This window comes from Blastocystis hominis (genome assembly GCF_000151665.1).
Source record: "Blastocystis hominis, Singapore isolate B (sub-type 7) whole genome shotgun sequence assembly, scaffold_2".
NCBI classification, from domain to species: domain Eukaryota; class Bigyra; order Opalinata; family Blastocystidae; genus Blastocystis; species Blastocystis hominis.
Window position 1 is genome coordinate 1,382,906 of NW_013171827.1, and position 20,961 is coordinate 1,403,866.

The following is a 20,961-nucleotide window of genomic DNA, read 5'->3' on the forward strand; positions in this document are numbered from 1 at the left end:
ACATGCAAACACTCAAAAAAAACTACTGTTTCCACGATAGCCGAACTTGGCGTAGCTGCACTCGATCGAGAAGTAAAGCAGCTTTTTGAAATGGGCGTACAAAACGATTTCTTTCTGATAGCACAAGCTTTGATTCATTTCGCGGTTTTTGTCGTTTACCGAAGCGGTTTGCAGCGAGGCGTCACTTCTTTTGCGTTCGATGCCCGCGAATTCGAAGAGGATTCCATCGAATTCGGAGTGGTTTCACTCCGAGGTGCGGAATCTTCTTTCGAATTCGACGTGATTCCTGACGAATTCTGTGAATCGATCGCGTAGCCTTGCCGTGTGAGGCGGTGGATATCGCCTCGGAAAAAGTTCATCAGCACTTTTCATTACAAAACAAACAAGAGAAAAAACCCGTTTCTGCATTGTCGTCCGCGTTGTGACCAGTAGCGATCAAATCGGCATGGCTTCGCTCTGCTCCGATATTCAATGCCTGACGGCGAAACACGCCGCAGTAGCTACACGCCTTTGTATAGCCCGATTCGTCTAGGGTTTGTGTGACAATCTCATCCATGGTGTAACCGAAGAGTTCCTACAATTTGTGTTTAAGCTACAAAAGCCACTTTGTAACTATATATAACCAAAGGAAGCTGGTAATCGATCGAGTTTTGTTTGACGGTTTCCAAAGAACCATCGCGATACCCAACGATTCCTTCATCGATTGATAAAAGATAGAGGTCTAAACCGTAGTCATAACGCTTGTTGAGTGTGGATAGTACGTAGGCAAGTACAGTACTGTCTACAATCGATTCTACACAGTATTACTCACCTTTTCCACCCGAAGCGCCAATGGCGACACGTTGACCTCGTTTGAACATTTTATCCTTCAGAATTGTCTCATGAACCTCTGTTTCGAATAATTCAAAGAAGCAATCCTTGCAAACATATTGACCTGTCTTGGGTCGTTTCAGCTGCGCCTATTTTCTATCTCTACCATCTTTCTCCCCTACCTTCTTCACTTTGCAGTGTTCACAGAACCGAGCCGGCATGGCACCAAGAATTTTCTTTCAACAAACACAGAACTACAGATATTCTTTCGTTTTAGCGATTACAGATGTGGAATGATGGGAGTGATGGGTTTAAACATGATTTTCGCTGGCTTGGGAATCGTTCTTTCCTTCTCACTTTTCCCTCCAACTCCCGATTTTTCATTCTTTTCGTTTCCTCCCTTCGGCTTCGGAGAGACATTGCTTCCTACTTGCGAAGACACAGATGGCTTTGCATTTAACATACTCATCGATTCTTCCAATTTGGGCATCTCGCTAAAGTTCAATCCAATCTTCCGAACTGGCTCTGGAGGCACAATCGCTTTTATTTTTGGCTTTTGCTGCTTCGGATTGGATGTAGCGGAAGGAGACACATTGGAATTGGAATTCGCGTTAACGCCGGCTTTGGCTTTGGCTTTGGCTTTGGCTTTGGCTTTGGCTTTGGCTTTGGCTTTGGAACTAGAACTAGAACCGGGACTGGGATTGGAATTGGGATTGGGACTAAGGTTGGGACTGGGATTGGCATCCCCATTGGCTTTGGCTTTAGATTTGGCTTTAGATTTGGCCTTCGCTTTGGCCTTGGGGCGTGACTTGCGCGATTTCTTTTGGATATCTCCGGAAGCAAGCTCTGGATTCTCCTGGAGAATGCTTTCGAAGAACTGGCGACGCACATTGTCGAGCATTCGCTGGTCGACGGGATCATCGTCCGAGAATGTAATGGGTTTGTATTTCTTTTCCTCGCCCTTGTGGACCTCCTCCGGGTTTTCTAGTTTTTGCTTTGTTTGAAACCACAACGCCGATCCTACCTCTTCCATTTTCAAAAAGTTTCGATAGCTCTGGCTCGTTTCAAGACGATTTCCATTTCGTATCTTGGGGGGACCCGGAATTACTTGACTCGGAGCAGGGAATATACAGTTTGCATCTAGTTGTAACCACATGCGCACAACGACTTTTGAGATTCTCAGCGCCGTATTTCTTCCAACTTTCAACGATTCGGTCTGCAACTCCCTTGTTTGGCAATACCAAATAGCCGCTCGAATAGGGAAGAGAGCTACAACACAAAAGAGGAACAGATATATACAATTGATTTCCTTGCACATAGTACGTCAGAGTGTAGTCTTTGGGACACGTATAATTCCAACTCGCCAAAATGTCTGTGAATTGCTCGCACGTCATTGAGTTAGGTAGTGTTCTCACGACATATCGAGCAGGATATTTCAAGTTATTTGGCTTCATTTCTAAAGACAAATGAACACGATGCAATTGTCTCCCTTTTTGGGAATTCCACAATTTGACCGAAATTTCCCTAATTGCCCTTTTACCATTCTTTTTTTATCAGCAGGTTCGCGAATCGTTCGTTTAGTTTTTACGTTCTACGAGTTTCGATCTTCGATCTTTTTGTTTCGTTGGATGGATAGAGAAAAGGGTAAGTTGTGTGAGCTGGTTTTTGGGAGGTGAGAAGCACCTTAATATCAGGACTCGTGTATTCCGTGACGAGATCCTTTCATGCGGGTGCGAGAGTGTTGTTCGTGTAATTAGCGTGATGTTTCAATTCCCTACTGAGTCTCAGTTCTTGAGGCTCAACCCAGGGTTGCATTTATGTTACGCCAGTCCACTTACGTATATGTAGATCGAGTTGAAGAGACCTAGAGACCTAGAGACGTAGAGACGTAAGGTTTGTAGTGATTGCATGATTGTTGTTTGTTGAACACTCAAAGCCGCACTCATTAAAATTGTATCCTAGTATAAAAGACGTTTATTTCGCTTTCCCCTTCTCGTTGAACTCGATATACAGCTTCAGTAGTTCTGGATTGGTTCTGGCTTTGACGTGTTCCAGTGCCAATCGCAAATGCTTCTGATCGACTTTCTCCGCGTCCTTGTTCTCGCTCAGCGTTGTGAGACACGCGTCCGAGCACACCGCAGCCAGCTCTGCTCCGCTGTATCCTTCCGTCCGCTCCGCGATTTCCTGCGCGTCGACATCATCATCGCAGGGCACTTTCTCCAAATGCACCTCCAGAATCTTCCTCCGCGCCTCCACATCGGGCAGTCCCAAGAAGATATGCGTGTCCAGCCGTCCCGGACGCAGCAGCGCGGGGTCGAGCAGATCGGGCCGATTGGTCGCTGCGATGACGAGAACCTTCCAATCATCCATTCCCGCGGAACCCCACGCGTTTCAGCGCGTGAATCCCGTCCAACTCCGTGAGGAACTGGCTCACCACGCGCTCGGTGACGCCGCTGCTGCTGCCTCGCGCGCTCTGCACGTGACTCTACCCGCGGGAATCCACCGCGAACGCGTCGATCTCGTCGAAGAAAATCACGCAGGGACTGCTGAGCCGCGCCTTGCGGAAGACCGCGGCGACGGCCTGCTCGCTCTCTCCGACGTACTTGGAATACAATTCCGGTCCCTTGACGGAGATGAAGTTCATGTTCGCCTCGGTGGCGACCGCTTTCGCGAGAAGCGTTTTCGAGCAGCCCGGCGGACCGTACAGCAAAACGCCCTTCGGTGGAGAAACGTGGAACCGCGCGAACTGGGCGGTGAAGCGAAGAGGCCACTCCAGGAGCTCGCGGAGCCGCGCTTTTACCGGCTCGAGTCCGCCGATTTGCCGCCAATGCACGTTCGGCGAAGAAATCGAAACCTCGCGCAGCGCCGAGGGACGGATGCGCGGCAATACCGCCAGCACCGAAGAGAAGTCGCTAGGATCGAGGGAGATTCGTGCATCTACAGCCTGGGAACGTCGACCGTTGCATCATCATGATCATCATGATGATCATCATGTTCATGCTCATGATCATCGGTTTGGAGCTGGTTGAGTCGGTAGAGAGTGGATTCGGTGAGAAGAAGCCGCAAATCGGCGCCTGTGAAGCCGTTCGTGTGGTCGGCGAGGTAGTCGCGGTCCGTTTCCCCCAGCGAATTCGGCACATCGCGCAGCAGAATCTTCGCCTGTTTTTTTCCCGCCAAATCCTACCTCCAGAATCGACCGTTTCTCCGCCACCGTGGGTACCTCCACTTCCACCTCCCGGTCGAACCTTCCCGGTCTGCGCAGCGCGGGGTCCAATCCCCGCGGTCTACGCGTCACCGCGGTTCTGTGCGCTCACCGATTGGTCGCACCGATTACCACCACGCGCTCCGCCAGCTGGTCGAACAGCGACAGCAAAAGCGACGCCAGCCGCGCCGTGGCGGGTCCGACGGATTCCCGCGGGGGGCAGAGCGCGTCGATCTCGTCGAGGAAGAGAATGGCGGGCGCGGCGTGGCGCGCGCGGGCGAAAAGCGCGGCAAGGCGACGCTCGGAGTCGCCGGCGTGGTGAGAAAGAAGAAGAGCGAGATTGGCGGTGAAGAAAGAGAGCCGGTACGCCGACACTAACGAGCGAACCAGAAGCGTTTTCCCCGTTCCGGGCGGACCGAACAGAAGGATGCCCCGCGGGGGACGGATCCCGCGGGAGAGGAACGCTTCCGCGTGGAACAGCGAGGCGGACACGAGCTGCTGCAGCGCGCGCTTGGGACCCGAAAGGCCGCCGACCGCCGCGTCCAATACACTGAGGGGCGTTTCATTATTGGTGGAGGGCGTTTCATTATTGGTGGGAGTTTCATTATTGGTGGAGGGAGTTTCATTATTGGTGGGAGTTTCATTATTAATAGAAGTTTCATTTGTAAGTGTGTCATTATTGGTGGAGTTAGTTTCACTATTTATGGGAGTTTCACTATTTATGGAAGTTTCATTGTTATTGATGGGAGTTTCATTCTGGGGGTGGGAGTCGTCCTTGTAAATCAAGGTAATCCCTGTGGATGCCAAAATTTCCCCCAATTTCAGCGGCGCCGGCGTGTTGTCGGGCGTTTCGTCTTGTATGGGCGGGAGAGAAAGGAATAAATCGGTAACGAGGCCGCGCACGGCAATCTACGATTCAAGGACGGGAGTTTCATTACTCCCATGTAGGAAAAAAGAAGCGACTGGCCTTTGAGGCAGTGGCTGCCGAGCAGCTTGAGGAGGATGGAGTGCAGGAGATCTTCGTTGCTGTTTGTTGAACCACGGTCTTTGTTGAAACGGTCGAATTCGCTTCGATTGCAAAACAACTATGCATTACCATGAAATGATCACTGCAGTACTGAGATAACGATTCGGTCTGCTGGGACGATCAGGGAATTCGGAGTGAGACGGAATATTGTAACAGGAGTAATCCCCATCTGGTGCGAAATACACCGAAACAAGGTCTCCGAACACAATACTTCCGATTCCTTCAAACCTTTGTCCAGACGCACAGAGGCAGCTATCCTAAATCGCAGAAAGAAGAACCTACTTGCAAAAATGCGATTTCCATCAACCATTGTTTGTACAATCACAGTGTCTCCGTACGTTAACCCACATTTTATCATAGAAACTTTAGAAAGCCACACTAACTCACTGCCAGCAACCGGAAGCGCTGCATTATTCAGATTTGCGTTTGCAGTGAACGACATTACAAGTTTGTCGCGTTTTACCACATTTGCAGCTGCAGATGACTGACTTCCAACTTTCGGAGTAATCTTTTTCCCAACAATGGCAGACGATTTCTTTGTAGTATCTTTTTTCGGTGCCATAATAATAGAAATTGAAAGCAAAATCAAAATCAAAATAATAAAAGACCCAAAAAAAACTCCCAGTCCTTACCAACTTTCTAATATATATATATATATATATATATTCTTGCCTCTGGTATGTCGCAACAACCAAGCAAATACTATCTCTATGCATATAGCCTCTACATAGAAGATAGAAATAAGAATAATGGGGACGTAACCAATCCCTCGGCTCGATGTCTGCGTATGTGCTCTCTTATCGAGACAAATCGGCGAATAGCGAATTCTCTCGGTAGGAAGTAGGGATCGGAAGAGTTGATGCTGATTTTTCTAGTTATACTGAATCGGAGCAGCAGGATATGATTCACTATCTGGAAGGAGCCGATCCATCGATCGTAAATGAGGAAACGGGTCAAGAGTGTCCGCAGACTGAGCTATTAGTCAGTGTATATGCTCGACCCAACAATGATGAAGTGAAAAACACGGACAACCTTCGGTATTATCCATTCCTCAATTCATGATGAGTAGTCCGCCTGTAGTACTCGAAAAGACGGTTCTCCACCTATTCCACAACTGTCTGAATCACATAAATTTGCCAGACCCGCGAATTAAGTATTCTGCAAATTGAATATTTTTCCGGTAGTAACAAAATCGTAACGTTCTCCTCGGTGTACACCTTCATCCACGACCGTCTGAAGATGGTATACCGCGAGTCCTTATGGCAAGGCAAAGACATCAATCGTAATCATGCTTCTTTTCTCTGCTCCTCTCACCCGCAGCACATATCGACGTCTGTATTCGCATCCACGAGTACATGTGCCGCTTCCTGATCCTCTTCTCTCACTACCTCTTCCATGATGATGAGTTCATGAACCAACGCAACAAGTCTCTCAGCAGCTGGCTCACCCAGCTTTTCATCCTTTATACCACCGCCGTCAACCTCCGTTTCCACGTTTTGGGCGTTTCATCTAGACCGATTCGACGCTCTGCAGAACTGCGGGGAGTTTCTCGGTTACTACGCGCTTTACTATGATAATCAACGACTCCTATTCCCCTCCTTGGTAGTTTCCACGTTTCCACGTTTCTCCTAGATCGACCCGGCGAACACCATCGCGAAATCGGTCGTGGTGCTGGAGAGCGCGACGACACACCTTCCTCCGCACATCGCGGCGCGCAATCGGCGGCGTTTCCTCGCGGTTATTCGGCTCATCCAGCTGATGGAGGTAGAGAACCGCGGGAATGATGCCATGATGACGGGTAGGCGGGAGATCTGGTTTCCCTGTTTCGACTGTGCGAGGCGTTACCCCCCTTGGTCGTAATACTGTTCCTCTGCGACAAGTACAAAACACGTGATTGTGTTCCGGGGGTTTCACGTAGTGCGGCACATGGCGGGAGCGTATCTCTACAGCAAGCGCGTTTCCACGTTTCCCTATCCAGAAATCGGCCAGATTTTCTTCGCCGCGCCGTTTGAAATCCCCGCGGTTCTGGACAGTTTCAATCTGGCGTGGAACCCCGCGGATCAGACCGTCTCCCGCCTCGAGGAGGGGAAACGGAGAAACCTGCCGCCTTCCCCGTTTCCCTCCTTCCCGCCCTCGCTCATCCAGGCCAAACTGAGGTGGGCGATTCCCCGCGGTTCTTGAGAAATAGCGGCTTTTCCCTCGAGGACGTGATTCTGGGCGCCTGCGCCGAGGATCCTCCGCCAATCCCCGCGGTTAACCTGGTTCTACCTTTCGCCGTCGCCCACGCGCCCGCGCCCGACCCGCTTTTTTCCCACATCCGCAGCGCCGACAGCGTTCCCGCGGATTTTTTACCCGAAGATGACGCGAAAACCGCGGGAATGGGAGTTTCGAAGAATTCGATGGATGGGATGCGCGAAACGCCCGGGACCTCCGTTACCTCGGTTTCTCCGATTTCTCCCATTCCATCGGTTACCTCGGTTACCTCGGTTTCTCCAGTTACTCCAGTTACTCCAGTTTCGGAAGTGCCGGGAGCGATGGATGCGGTCTCGGGTTTCTCCGTTTCCCCGGTTTCCCCGGTTTCCCCGATTGGTTCTAGCGAGGGATTGTGGATTCCCGCGGGGAACAGCAGCGAGTGGGATCTGAGTGCGGAATTCCCGCGGGGATTACCGCTGTCGAAGGAGGGAATTTCCCGCGGGGACTCGGTGGTGTGGGATCGGATTCCCGCGGGGGATGGGAATGTGTTCGCGGTACCGGAATCGGAGAACCAGGGAAACGTGGAAGGGGGCGTGCGCCTCCCGTTCCAAGGGGGTTTCACGCTGCCGAAGGGTTTCCCCTTTTCTGGGAGTTTCGGTGCGGCGAAGCCGGAAGAAGAAAAGAAATCATTTATGAATTTATCGATGAACGAATCCACGAATTCATCAGCCATGGAACCATCAGCCACAAGACCATTAATGAACCCATCCATGGAACCATCAGCCACAAGACCATTAATGAATCCATTAATGAATCCTCCTTCATTGATTCCTTCCACAAACCCATTCATGAATTCATCCAAGAATTCTTCCATGAATCCTCTTTCATCATTATCACCAACGGAACCATCCACTGTTTCCACTGTTTCCACTGTTTCCACTGTTTCCACTGTTTTCAATCAGCCCAAGTTTTCTTTCAATCCCAATCCTCCGAACCAACCCGCCTCGAAACTCCCAATGAAACTCCCAGCGAAACCCATCCCACCCCCACCAGTGAAACTCCCGCTGAAAGAAACGCCCCCTTCGCCCCCGCCAGTTCCCGCCTCCTTCGCCTTCTCCGAGGTTCCCTCTTCCCCGGTTTCCCCAGTTTCCCCAGTTTCCCCAGAAGATGAAACCACGTTTTTGTTTTCGCTGGTCGATTCCCCCGCGGTTCTGAACACCGCGGTAACGACCGCTGTATCGAAGCACGCTGATTGGCTGAACGAATTTTCTTCGAATCTACAAAACCGAATGAATGAATTCGAAACGAAAATGGGCGGCAAATTGGCTTCGCTCGATACGCAGATGAAACGCCTTCAGAAACGAATCGCCGAAATGAAACGCCTCCAATTCCATCGAAAGAACCTTCTATCGAACCTTCGAATCGAACTGAGGAAAAACCGCGGAATTGAATTGTGTTCCATCGATGGAAACATCGAAGACTTTGCGAAACGACACGCTTCCAAGAGAATTCGGTGGAACACAATGGAAAAAACGGTTTCAAAACGAATTCATGAAACTCCCCAATTCATTTTGATGAAACTCCCGTTGAAAACCGCGGGAAAATTGGCCATCGATTGGGTGTCCACGGAGGGAGTTTCATCCGAAGAATTCGATGGAATTCTGTCCAGCGTTTCGATTGGCTCCCCCTTCGTTTCTATTTTGACGAAAAAAGTCCAGATTTTTGACATTCCAAAGTAGTCCCTTTTTTTGTCATTTTCATTAGTTCCCGCGGGAAATTGGAGGTTTCAAATCGAATCCACCCATCCGATCGTGGAAACGTGGAAATCCAGATACACAAAATGAAACTCCCGGACAATTCGATGGAATTCGAAACTTGGCGGGAAACCCAAGTCGCGAAGCTGACGGATTCCCCGCGGTTATTCCACATCATTCTGTGCGACCAATGGACGGAACGCGAATTGGAGAAACTCCCGTCGGATCGAAGAAAAAGGCTCTATTTTTGGAATTCCATAAATCAGGCCGATTTTTGGAATTTGGGGGTTGAAGTTTCGAAATTCATCGAAGAAGTGAAACGCCCGCAGCAGAAGGAGGTCGATTTTTTCGTGTGGAAAACCGCGGTTTATACGATTGGCGGAAATTGGCACTATTTCAATGAGATTTCGAATCGAATTCGATCGGAGTTGGAGAATCCGGAAGTGGAGCTAACCGTGGAAACGGAGAAACGAATCGAGGAATGGAGCAAAAAGTGGAAAATCGAAATTGAATTGAATGAAACACAAAAACAAAAACAAAAACAAAAACAAAACTCATTTTCTTATGCATCTTCTTTCTCATCTTTTTCATATCAAAATCGTGAAATGAATTCAAATGAAAGCGAAAATGCAGAGATGCAAACGCTAACGAAATCGTCGGGATTGCATCGGAAGTGGTTCGATCAGCAGATCAAACGAGTCGAAAGCAAAATCCGAACGGAGTTGAAGGAAATGGAAGCGTGGAAAATCAAATTGGAATCATGTGCACAGGAAATGGACACAGTGCTGGACATGGATCGCTTTGAACTGGAGAATGAACTTATGTTATACTAGTTTGGATCCCTTGTTTTTTAAATAACATATACACACACGCACACACACATTCATAGCGACAAAACTAATTCGTCAATTCTTCTTTATGCTTTTTGCGTTCTTTTATCTATTCGTCATTTTTCAAGCTGTTGCGCAAAGTGATATTTGGAAGGTACTCTCACTTTTATAGAATGTGGAGAGTTTGAAGCATCGTGTATTAATCGAGGGAAAAATAGTGGGAAGCACTGGTCCTCATTTCCCTATAGGTATTAAGCAAATGTGTACGATTTATGGAGACGAATCGGGTGTTGTCTCTGAAATGTATATTACTGATATTTCATACAACGGAAACAACTGCACTGAAATGTCCTTTTATGTTACAAACAAGTAGGTTTTGCTTTTGCGTAATTCCCAAAGAATTGAAATAGCTTCACAAACATCGAATTCAGTAAGTAGGGAGAACCCAATTTCTTGAACAAAAATAGACTCCACCACTTTCGTAGGAACCATCAAAGACGTCGAAGTGTCAATCCTGAAGTACGCGCCTCTCGTAAACGATGGTGTGTGCTGCACGTTGATAAACGGGGAATTATGCGTATTACCCGACGAGAGCCTGATCTCTGTACCCATATCGTATCTGTTTTATTCTTCCATACCTAGCTAGTGATATTCAATGTTTCTACGGCAGTGCTTCCCTATTCCTCTCCTATCAAATCCAAATCTCCACACAACAGGAATTCCTCATCAATTATTTAGACAATTCGATCGAACTTAACAACGTTCCCTACACATTGAGAGGAACCACAGGATGCACTGAGTCCATTCCAACGATCGTTCCCTCGCCGGATGTCGAAATCCAACGTGAATTCCAGAAATCGGGACTATTTTTTAGGCCAAACGGTGATGAATATTGTGGCAGGGTTTATTCTGGTGCTGGTGGTCGTTTATCTGATTATAAAGTGCGTGTTGAGTTATATGGAGGAGAGGAAGTATATGGATTCGCAGATGCGGAAGAAAGAAACCTCAACGATTGAGATGATTTCAACCTCTGATAAGAGTGAATAGTTGCCTGTATGTTATGCGATGTAATCACCTTCTCTTTATATTTTTTAATTGGTCGCATGTTTGTTGGAATGCCTTCTTTCTTGCTTCGCTTCAGGTGTCATTCTTTGAAAAGTGTCACCGAGTTTCATTTTCCTAGATGAAGGCAGTAAAGGTGAGAGAGAAGTGTATGAAAATGGATTCTACGGGTTCCAAGAAAGAGGTGTCACAAGTGCAGAATGATTTGGTTATTCCCTCTTTCCTAAATGGATTCCTCTATTTTGTGGTTGCAACTGTGTGGACCTCCCTCCTGTACATTATTTTGTATGCGACAAACGTGATTGAGGTTCTGAAGAACTTTGATCAGTCGTTTCGCTATGTGCAAGGAGTAACGCCTCTAACGTCTCCATCAACAGTGGCCACGATCATTAGCTGTTATGTGATCAGTCTTCCCGTGATTCAGGGGATAATGAATGACCGGAAGCCAGTGAACCTTGGACGGGTTGTTGTGATCCACAATACACTCTTGATGCTCGCCTCCGCTGCATTGGCAGCTGGAATCGCTTTCTATGTGTTCCAAGATATATATAAGAACGGCTTTTACCATTCTATTTGTAGTGCAGGTATTTTTCTTTGACTGTTGTGCATCACACTCTAGAAACGCACGACAATGCGTCTCTGCACGTTTTGTACTATATGAACTACTTACTCAAGTTCTATGAGTTCGTGGACACCTATGTGATTCTTCTGAAAAAGCGTCCGCTCATTTTTCTCCACTGGTACCACCACGCAAGTAATCGCTCTCCCTGATTTTTGTTAACTCACAGTCACCGCGCTCCTAACCTACATCCAACAGAACGATTACACGCCGGTTCAGTGGGTTCCCATTCTCATGAACTTGATCGTATGTTTGTTCGGATGAATTGAATCTAGGTCCACGTCGTGATGTACTCGTACTATTTGATGTCGTCTCTGCACATCCGTTGCTGGTGGAAGCAATACCTCACCCTCTTCCAGATCGTGCAGTTCATTGTAGACTTGATTGTGTGCACTTATTGCGCTCTCCATCTCTGGGAAGAGCCGCGAACCTGTTTTGGAACGGCACGTGCCGCATACTCCGGACTGGGGATTATCGGCTCGTACTTCCTGCTGTTCATTCGCTTTTACTATACAAACTACAAAGCTAAAGAGAAGAGAGAATAGATGGCATGTTTGTTGGACACCTGACACTTGTTGCTAGAATCACACCTGATTTCGACTGTGTGAATGCTCCTAAAGTAAACCAGCTTCCTACAACCCCTCGTGAACATCATAATTAATTTTACCTCTGTCCGTTTTGTCGCTTCTATCGACGTTTCGATCTAACAATGGCATCTACAAGCAATGAAGGCCTCGACAGCACGGATAACGTCTTTTTGTGCTTCTTCCTCACGGAAGCGTTCTCTACGAACCGCAGCGAGTTGCCCGCCATGCGGTACCAAGCTGTGCTGGAAAACATCGTAATCGTGTGTGATGTGGATGAGTGGTAGAGTGTGGAGTCGTCTCTCTCGCTACGAACAGATGTGGGTTCACAGCGCTGGATTACGAGGAATAAGCTATTTTGGAGCATGGCTCGTGATGCATATGAGGTATCGTTTGTTTAGTAAGTGAACGGGAAGGAGGCGGTCGCTGCGGATAATATCATGCTGCATATCATCGTGTATTGGAAGTCGGATGAGAAAACACCTTCTTCCAATGCGAAAGCGTGCGAGTTTTCTCTGAAGCTCCCCGCTGTGACGGACGGAGTCAACTGGGACGAAGTGTTCCAAACGGAGGTGGGAGCGTACCGGTTCATGTTCCACTACCACGCACAGCCGAACTACATTTCGAATTTCGGTTTTTTTATGTGATGGAAAATGAACAATCTAGAGTTTGAGCGAGGTTCTCAGAATGGCGTGATTACGTTGCTTTCTTCCGATCCCAAAATAAACGAGAGTGCGGAAGACTACGAATTATCGATGTCTTTGGAAGGAGTCGAGGGATGGGATTCATTAATCTCTTTCCTACAACGAAGCAATTATTCTTCGAGTACTTTCCTCTTTATTAGCAATAATATGAAAGCATCTTTTAATTTTAATTTAACTTTGACACGAGAATATAAAACGATCCCACGACCCAATTTCCCGCCAAACTACCAAATTTTAAAACTCGATCCCATTCGCTTCCATGCCCCCATCCACCTTCTCTCCCTCTTTCTTCAAACCCTCGAGCCTCCAATGGTCCAACTTCGCGATGCCAACCGTTTTTCGTGTTCGGTTTTGTCTTACTATTCAGAGCGGCTTGTCTGCGAGTTTATCCCTGATTTCGAAGAACTGGCATTCAATTTAGCCTGCTGCCCGGACGATTCCTGCGTCTCCGCGAGCGACGCTTCGATCGAACTCCACGACACCGTGCACTTGAAGGACATGCTGGACAACGAGCACAGCTGCCCCGCGGTGATGTCCGATTTCGGTTTGTGCTGGCGAGCGATTCGAGCGTAGTGTACTCCAATTGCGTGCTGCTCGTCCACTTGTCGCTGCGCAAGATCGATAAGGCAACAGCTCTCCAACCGCCCATCAATCAATCCTTGCAAACTGCCATTCTCACACCCACAGACACGCCTGCCTTCACGGAAACCTCCACGCAGAGTTGGAAACCCTCCCAAAAGCCCACACAGAACCCTTCCCAAAAGCCCACACAACCCTCTTACTCCCAAAAGCCCACACAAAACACTCCTTACTCCCAAAAACCTGCACAGAACGCTTCCCAAAAACCCACACAGAACGCTTCTTACACCCAAAACGCTCCTTACAAGCCATCCAACACGTTTTCCAATCCATCAACCGCAGCGCCCGCTGTGGCGGAGCTGGTGGACCTCACGCGCAGCAGCGACGACGGCAGCAACGATGACGATGAGGCGTTCGAAGCGTCGATGCGGCCGTTATCGGTGCAGACGGACGTTCTGCAGCAGAAGTTGAAGCATTTGGAGGAGTTCCACGCGGAGACGGTGAAGTATTATGAGAAGGAATTGGCGGCGAAGCAGCGGACGATTCATCAATTGACGCAGGCAAATCGGGAGTTCGAGAAGCTGTGCGTGGATAGCGTGCTGGGGGAGAGCAAAACGGAGGACGTGCTGCGGCTACGGAATGAGAATGAAGCGCTGAAGAGAAGAGTGAGAGAGGCGGAGGAGCGGTGGAAACGATTGCAGAAGGAGAACGATGAATTGAGGTAGGGAAAAGGAGGAATAGTGAAAGGTAGAGCAGTGATGGTGAAGATTTGCAAGGCGTAGATTGCAAGTTGGATTGTTTTATAAAGTCTAAGCATATATATGAGTTATTGTTGACAATGCGGATTGTTTGTTGGAGAAAAGAGAACAATAAATCGATGAGTGAATGGGATATCAATCATATTACAATAGAGCTCGATTCATAAGTGAGTGAACGTAATCCTATGATAATTGGATGGGGCATGTTCATAATAATTCTGTTTTGAAAGCTATTGACAACTTGATATGAGAAATGTACACTTAAAAAAAAGGATATAACCCAATTCCATCTCCAAGACTCTTAAGTTGGAAGACATTATTTACATGACCTATACAACTAATTTGCACCTACCAGATAACCCTTATCCTGGAATGATTTTCACTGATCCTGCTGATAACACTGATGGTGATTGGGCTAAATATGGATGCTTTGATCATGTTGATTACACTGATGACGAAATCAACGAGAAAGTGTTCTTGGCTATTCTTTCTGGAGACGCTGAGACTGTGAAAGAGGCGACTGGTAAGGAGAATCCTAAGGTATTGAATGCTGGACCTGAGGATACTGTGTTCACTTATTTCATTGACCATGGTGGTGATGATATCATTTGTGTTGGTGGTGATTATGTTCGCTCGGCTGCTTTGGTCGGTGCTCTTAAGACTGCGTACGAGAAGAAGCTGTACGGTAAGTGGGTGTGGTTCATGGAGGCTTGCCATTCGGGATCCATGTTCCCTAATCTTCCCACTGATATCAACATCTACGTGATGACTTCTAGCGATGCTCATCATAATGCTTACATGAGCAACTGCCCTCCTGAGGATTACATTGGTGAGAAGCACTTGGGCGCTTGCATGGCTGGACTTTGGGATAATTTCTATCTGGATTATCTGGAACAGAATCCTGATTGCACCATTGGAGAGATTTTCGATTCCGTGAAGGCTTCTGTTGCTGAGTCCTCTGATCAGAACGTTTCTGAGTTTGGAGATATGACTTTCCGCGATCTCAAGGTCTCTGAGTTCTTCGGAGAGCTTCCTTCTAGAAGTCTTCGTAAGTCTTACAAGGTTTCGAAGAGCGAGAGCAACGTTCCTGTGTCGGAAGTGCCTCTTCATCTTGCTAAGTGGGCTGCGATCCGTGCGGATGATAAGAACAAGGAATCTGCTTTGAAGGCTTACGAGAACGAACTGATTGCTGAGGCGAAGCGTGAAGTTGAATTGATGCGTCTGGGAAGCGCTCTGATGAACGAGAAGGCTGCTAACAACGCTATGACTGCTCCTTCTGAAGCTTACAGCGCTGATTGTGTCCGTGAGTTGTCTCTGATGCTGGTGAAGAAGTGCGGTCACAAATTGCCGTTCTCTTCTAAGCAGAACAACATGCTTCGTAACATTTGTCTCCCTGGTTTGAGTGTTCCTAACGTGAACTGGGATGATATTTGCATGTAACGAATCCAGTGTAATTTCCTTATAATTATCTCAATTCATTGAGTTACTCTAATTATTTGTTTCAAAAATGATATTTTCAAGTTATCTTGAGGTTTGTGTTCCTAAAAGATTGGAAAAACTTTTAGGATTAGAATTTTGGCTAATTTTGGCTAATATTAATTATCCACAATGATGAATGAGAATTATATATGGAAATGGAAAGGATAATATCTCGGTAGTTCAAAGTTTTCTATAGTTGATTTGAAGATTATAATAACATATAGAATAACAGAGATAATCATTAGATAAGAAACATGATACGAAATTCACAATTCATTCAATGAGAGAAACAAATCAACATGATAAATGACGCACTTATGAAAATACAACACTATTTTTGGAAATAGAAATAATATTTCTTCCTATCTTTTCTCTTTTTCATAATTTATTTCGTAAGCGATTATGAGAACTTTTACTGCCTATTTGGTGATTCTCTTGGCTGCACTTGCTGCTGCTGAAAAGTATGCGATGGTGTTTGGTACTGCTGATGGTTGGAGCAACTATTCTATCACTAGCGTATGAATGTATATTCATATTCTAATCAATAGGATCCTTGCCGTGTGTACACCGACCTCATTCGTGCTGGAATTAAGCCTGAAAACATTATTTACATGACCTACACTACTGATGTGAACACTAGCAGAAATCCTTATCCTGGAATGATTTTCACTGATCCTGCTGATAACACTGATGGTGATTGGGCTAAATATGGATGCTTTGATCATGTTGATTACACTGATGATGAAATCAACGAGAAAGTGTTCTTGGCTATTCTTTCTGGAGACGCTGAGACTGTGAAAGAGGCGACTGGTAAGGAGAATCCTAAGGTATTGAATGCTGGACCTGAGGATACTGTGTTCACTTATTTCATTGACCATGGTGGTGATGATATCATTTGTGTTGGTGGTGATTATGTTCGCTCGGCTGCTTTGGTCGGTGCTCTTAAGACTGCGTACGAGAAGAAGCTGTACGGTAAGTGGGTGTGGTTCATGGAGGCTTGCCATTCGGGATCCATGTTCCCTAATCTTCCCACTGATATCAACATCTACGTGATGACTTCTGCTGATGCTCATCATAATGCTTACATGAGCAACTGCCCTCCTGAGGATTACATTGGTGAGAAGCACTTGGGCGCTTGCATGGCTGGACTTTGGGATAATTTCTATCTGGATTATCTGGAACAGAATCCTGATTGCACCATTGGAGAGATTTTCGATTCCGTGAAGGCTTCTGTTGCTGAGTCCTCTGATCAGAACGTTTCTGAGTTTGGAGATATGACTTTCCGCGATCTCAAGGTCTCTGAGTTCTTCGGAGAGCTTCCTTCTAGAAGTCTTCGTAAGTCTTACAAGGTTTCGAAGAGCGAGAGCAACGTTCCTGTGTCGGAAGTGCCTCTTCATCTTGCTAAGTGGGCTGCGATCCGTGCGGATGATAAGAACAAGGAATCTGCTTTGAAGGCTTACGAGAACGAACTGATTGCTGAGGCGAAGCGTGAAGTTGAATTGATGCGTCTGGGAAGCGCTCTGATGAACGAGAAGGCTGCTAACAACGCTATGAATGCTCCTTCTGAAGCTTACAGCGCTGATTGTGTCCGTGAGCTGTCTCTGATGCTGGTGAAGAAGTGCGGTCACAAATTGCCGTTCTCTTCTAAGCAGAACAACATGCTTCGTAACATTTGTCTCCCTGGTTTGAGTGTTCCTAACGTGAACTGGGATGATATTTGCATGTAAAGGGGAAGCATATTGCATTATTTGTTATATAAATTTCTAATTATGAAAGGTTTAATAAGGGAAAGTGCGTTAGCCTATGGAGACAGAGGTGTTTTTAGGGTTTAGTGGTTCAAAAAAGAAAAAATGATTGTTGATGTGATGCATCATGAGACGAGTTAACACTACGAATGCAAAACAAACTTTGGGGATTCCTTAACGTCCGAAATACAGTGTAAATAATTATATACACACTAGGTACTTACACACATCTTTATATCCCAAATATAGTCTATAATAACAATACTTGTGCGATCCCACGGATTGTATTGCATATGATTCATTTTGGGTTGTGTTTTTCAGAATTAATTTGGTAAGCGATTATGAGAACTTTTACTGCTATTGCGCTTATTATTTTGGCTGCACTTGCTGCTGCTGAAAAGTATGCGATGGTGTTTGGTACTGCTGATGGTTGGAGCAACTACTCTATCACTAGCGTATGAGCATATTTTTACATTCTAATCAATAGGATCCTTGCCGAGCATACGCCGACCTCATTCGTGCTGGAATTAAGCCTGAAAACATTATTTACATGACCTATACAACTAATTTGCACCTACCAGATAACCCTTATCCTGGAATGATTTTCACTGATCCTGCTGATAACACTGATGGTGATTGGGCTAAATATGGATGCTTTGATCATGTTGATTACACTGATGACGAAATCAATAAAGAGGTATTCCTGGCTATTCTTTCTGGAGACGCTGAGACTGTGAAGGAGAAGACTGGTAAGGAGAATCCTAAGGTATTGAATGCTGGACCTGAGGATACTGTGTTCACTTATTTCATTGACCATGGTGATTATGATGATATTTGTGTTGGTATTGATAATGTGAGTTCGAAAGAATTGATGAAGGCTCTTAAGACTGCGTATGAGAAGAAGTTGTACGGTAAGTGGGTGTGGTTCATGGAGGCTTGCCATTCGGGATCCATGTTCTTGAAATTACCATCGAATATGAACATTTATGTGATGACTTCTGCTGATGAAAACCATGATGCACTTATGAGTCACTGCCCTCCGGATGACGAAGTAGCTGGCCAACGATTATATACGTGCTTGGCTGGACTTTGGGACAATTATTATCTGGATTATCTGGAACAGAATCCTGATTGCACCATTGGAGAGATTTTCGAGGCTGTGAGAGCCAGAGTGGATAGCGAGTCGGATCAGAACGTTTCTGAGTTTGGAGATATGACTTTCCGCGATCTCAAGGTCTCTGAGTTCTTCGGAGAGCTTCCTTCTAGAAGTCTTCGTAAGTCTTACAAGGTTTCGAAGAGCGAGAGCAACGTTCCTGTGTCGGAAGTGCCTCTTCATCTTGCTAAGTGGGCTGCGATCCGTGCGGATGATAAGAACAAGGAATCTGCTTTGAAGGCTTACGAGAACGAACTGATTGCTGAGGCGAAGCGTGAAGTTGAATTGATGCGTCTGGGAAGCGCTCTGATGAACGAGAAGGCTGCTAACAACGCTATGACTGCTCCTTCTGAAGCTTACAGCGCTGATTGTGTCCGTGAGCTGTCTCTGATGCTGGTGAAGAAGTGCGGTCACAAATTGCCGTTCTCTTCTAAGCAGAACAACATGCTTCGTAACATTTGTCTCCCTGGTTTGAGTGTTCCTAACGTGAACTGGGACGATATTTGCATGTAACGAATCCAGTGTAATTTCCTTATAATTATCTCAATTCATTGAATTACTCTAATTATTTGTTTCAAAAATGATATTTTCAAGTTATCTTGAGGTTTGTGTTCCTAAAAGATTGGAAAAACTTTGTTTAGGATTAGAATTTTGGCTAATTTTGGCTAATATTAATTATCCACAATGATGAATGAGAATTATATATGGAAATGGAAAGGATAATATCTCGGTAGTTCAAAGTTTTCTATAGTTGATTTGAAGATTATAATAACATATAGAATAACAGAGATAATCATTAGATAAGAAACATGATACGAAATTCACAATTCATTCAATGAGAGAAACAAATCAACATGATAAATGACGCACTTATGAAAATACAACACTATTTTTGGAAATAGAAATAATATTTCTTCCTATCTTTTCTCTTTTTCATAATTTATTTCGTAAGCGATTATGAGAACTTTTACTGCCTATTTGGTGATTCTCTTGGCTGCACTTGCTGCTGCTGAAAAGTATGCGATGGTGTTTGGTACTGCTGATGGTTGGAGCAACTATTCTATCACTAGCGTATGAATGTATATTCATATTCTAATCAATAGGATCCTTGCCGTGTGTACACCGACCTCATTCGTGCTGGAATTAAGCCTGAAAACATTATTTACATGACCTACACTACTGATGTGAACACTAGCAGAAATCCTTATCCTGGAATGATTTTCACTGATCCTGCTGATAACACTGATGGTGATTGGGCTAAATATGGATGCTTTGATCATGTTGATTACACTGATGACGAAATCAACGAGAAAGTGTTCTTGGCTATTCTTTCTGGAGACGCTGAGACTGTGAAAGAGGCGACTGGTAAGGAGAATCCTAAGGTATTGAATGCTGGACCTGAGGATACTGTGTTCACTTATTTCATTGACCATGGTGGTGATGATATCATTTGTGTTGGTGGTGATTATGTTCGCTCGGCTGCTTTGGTCGGTGCTCTTAAGACTGCGTACGAGAAGAAGCTGTACGGTAAGTGGGTGTGGTTCATGGAGGCTTGCCATTCGGGATCCATGTTCCCTAATCTTCCCACTGATATCAACATCTACGTGATGACTTCTAGCGATGCTCATCATAATGCTTACATGAGCAACTGTCCTCCTGAGGATTACATTGGTGAGAAGCACTTGGGCGCTTGCATGGCTGGACTTTGGGATAATTTCTATCTGGATTATCTGGAACAGAATCCTGATTGCACCATTGGAGAGATTTTCGATTCCGTGAAGGCTTCTGTTGCTGAGTCCTCTGATCAGAACGTTTCTGAGTTTGGAGATATGACTTTCCGCGATCTCAAGGTCTCTGAGTTCTTCGGAGAGCTTCCTTCTAGAAGTCTTCGTAAGTCTTACAAGGTTTCGAAGAGCGAGAGCAACGTTCCTGTGTCGGAAGTGCCTCTTCATCTTGCTAAGTGGGCTGCGATCCGTGCGGATGATAAGAACAAGGAATCTGCTTTGAAGGCTTACGAGAACGAACTGATTGCTGAGGCGAAGCGTGAAGTTGAATTGATGCGTCTGGGAAGCGCTCTGATGAACGAGAAGGCTGCTAACAACGCTATGAATGCTCCTTCTGAAGCTTACAGCGCTGATTGTGTCCGTGAGTTGTCTCTGATGCTGGTGAAGAAGTGCGGTCACAAATTGCCGTTCTCTTCTAAGCAGAACAACATGCTTCGTAACATTTGTCTCCCTGGTTTGAGTGTTCCTAACGTGAACTGGGATGATATTTGCATGTAACGAACTTATTCAGTGTGAAAGTGGTTTATGGGTATTTCAATTTATGTGAATGTTTTTTTAATCAAAGCAATTGTTAAATCTTATACCACACATACAGATGAGATAAAAATGCTTATTACCAAAAATAGTGGAGAATTATGGAAAGCCAGGAATTGAGGATTATGAAAAACATAAAACTGT

General features: G+C 45.9%; 10 protein-coding genes; 7 read left to right on the top strand and 3 right to left on the bottom strand.

Moving 5' to 3' along the window:
* Window positions 1-12: 12 nt before the first annotated feature.
* On the bottom strand, window positions 13-860 carry GSBLH_T00002840001 (uncharacterized protein; the record flags this gene model as incomplete). The annotated part of the gene is made up of 4 exons (XM_013041360.1): window positions 13-187; window positions 366-574; window positions 606-781; window positions 812-860. 4 exons carry the CDS (start codon window positions 858-860, stop codon window positions 13-15), a joined length of 609 nt encoding a protein of 202 aa, XP_012896814.1.
* A 1,425-nt stretch (window positions 861-2,285) lies between these two features.
* On the top strand, window positions 2,286-2,722 carry GSBLH_T00002841001 (uncharacterized protein; the record flags this gene model as incomplete). XM_013041361.1 has 1 exon in its annotated part: window positions 2,286-2,722. One exon carries the CDS (start codon window positions 2,286-2,288, stop codon window positions 2,484-2,486), a length of 201 nt encoding a protein of 66 aa, XP_012896815.1. The 3' UTR covers window positions 2,487-2,722.
* A 62-nt stretch (window positions 2,723-2,784) lies between these two features.
* On the bottom strand, window positions 2,785-3,950 carry GSBLH_T00002842001 (uncharacterized protein; the record flags this gene model as incomplete). Its single annotated transcript, XM_013041362.1, has 4 exons — window positions 2,785-3,165; window positions 3,197-3,269; window positions 3,300-3,722; window positions 3,769-3,950. The coding sequence occupies 4 exons, from the start codon at window positions 3,948-3,950 to the stop codon at window positions 2,785-2,787; spliced, it is 1,059 nt and encodes a 352-aa protein (XP_012896816.1).
* A 368-nt stretch (window positions 3,951-4,318) lies between these two features.
* On the top strand, window positions 4,319-5,035 carry GSBLH_T00002843001 (uncharacterized protein). XM_013041363.1 has 2 exons: window positions 4,319-4,631; window positions 4,666-5,035. The coding sequence occupies exons 1-2, from the start codon at window positions 4,440-4,442 to the stop codon at window positions 4,678-4,680; spliced, it is 207 nt and encodes a 68-aa protein (XP_012896817.1). The 5' UTR covers window positions 4,319-4,439; the 3' UTR covers window positions 4,681-5,035.
* A 4,586-nt stretch (window positions 5,036-9,621) lies between these two features.
* On the top strand, window positions 9,622-9,826 carry GSBLH_T00002844001 (uncharacterized protein; the record flags this gene model as incomplete). XM_013041364.1 has 1 exon in its annotated part: window positions 9,622-9,826. One exon carries the CDS (start codon window positions 9,622-9,624, stop codon window positions 9,817-9,819), a length of 198 nt encoding a protein of 65 aa, XP_012896818.1. The 3' UTR covers window positions 9,820-9,826.
* A 1,209-nt stretch (window positions 9,827-11,035) lies between these two features.
* GSBLH_T00002845001 (uncharacterized protein) lies at window positions 11,036-12,042 on the top strand (the record flags this gene model as incomplete). Its single annotated transcript, XM_013041365.1, has 4 exons — window positions 11,036-11,462; window positions 11,498-11,632; window positions 11,667-11,743; window positions 11,773-12,042. 4 exons carry the CDS (start codon window positions 11,036-11,038, stop codon window positions 12,040-12,042), a joined length of 909 nt encoding a protein of 302 aa, XP_012896819.1.
* A 703-nt stretch (window positions 12,043-12,745) lies between these two features.
* GSBLH_T00002846001 (uncharacterized protein) lies at window positions 12,746-14,206 on the top strand. XM_013041366.1 has 5 exons: window positions 12,746-12,906; window positions 12,940-13,119; window positions 13,153-13,329; window positions 13,359-14,085; window positions 14,116-14,206. Exons 1-5 carry the CDS (start codon window positions 12,837-12,839, stop codon window positions 14,144-14,146), a joined length of 1,185 nt encoding a protein of 394 aa, XP_012896820.1. The 5' UTR covers window positions 12,746-12,836; the 3' UTR covers window positions 14,147-14,206.
* Window positions 14,207-14,470: 264 nt separating this feature from the next.
* On the bottom strand, window positions 14,471-15,232 carry GSBLH_T00002847001 (uncharacterized protein; the record flags this gene model as incomplete). Its single annotated transcript, XM_013041367.1, has 1 exon — window positions 14,471-15,232. The coding sequence occupies one exon, from the start codon at window positions 15,230-15,232 to the stop codon at window positions 14,471-14,473; it is 762 nt and encodes a 253-aa protein (XP_012896821.1).
* Window positions 15,233-16,003: 771 nt separating this feature from the next.
* GSBLH_T00002848001 (uncharacterized protein) lies at window positions 16,004-17,328 on the top strand (the record flags this gene model as incomplete). The annotated part of the gene is made up of 2 exons (XM_013041368.1): window positions 16,004-16,117; window positions 16,150-17,328. 2 exons carry the CDS (start codon window positions 16,004-16,006, stop codon window positions 17,326-17,328), a joined length of 1,293 nt encoding a protein of 430 aa, XP_012896822.1.
* A 359-nt stretch (window positions 17,329-17,687) lies between these two features.
* Window positions 17,688-20,781, top strand: GSBLH_T00002849001 (uncharacterized protein; the record flags this gene model as incomplete). Its single annotated transcript, XM_013041369.1, has 2 exons — window positions 17,688-17,801; window positions 19,603-20,781. The coding sequence occupies 2 exons, from the start codon at window positions 17,688-17,690 to the stop codon at window positions 20,779-20,781; spliced, it is 1,293 nt and encodes a 430-aa protein (XP_012896823.1).
* Between the last annotated feature and the right edge of the window lie 180 nt (window positions 20,782-20,961).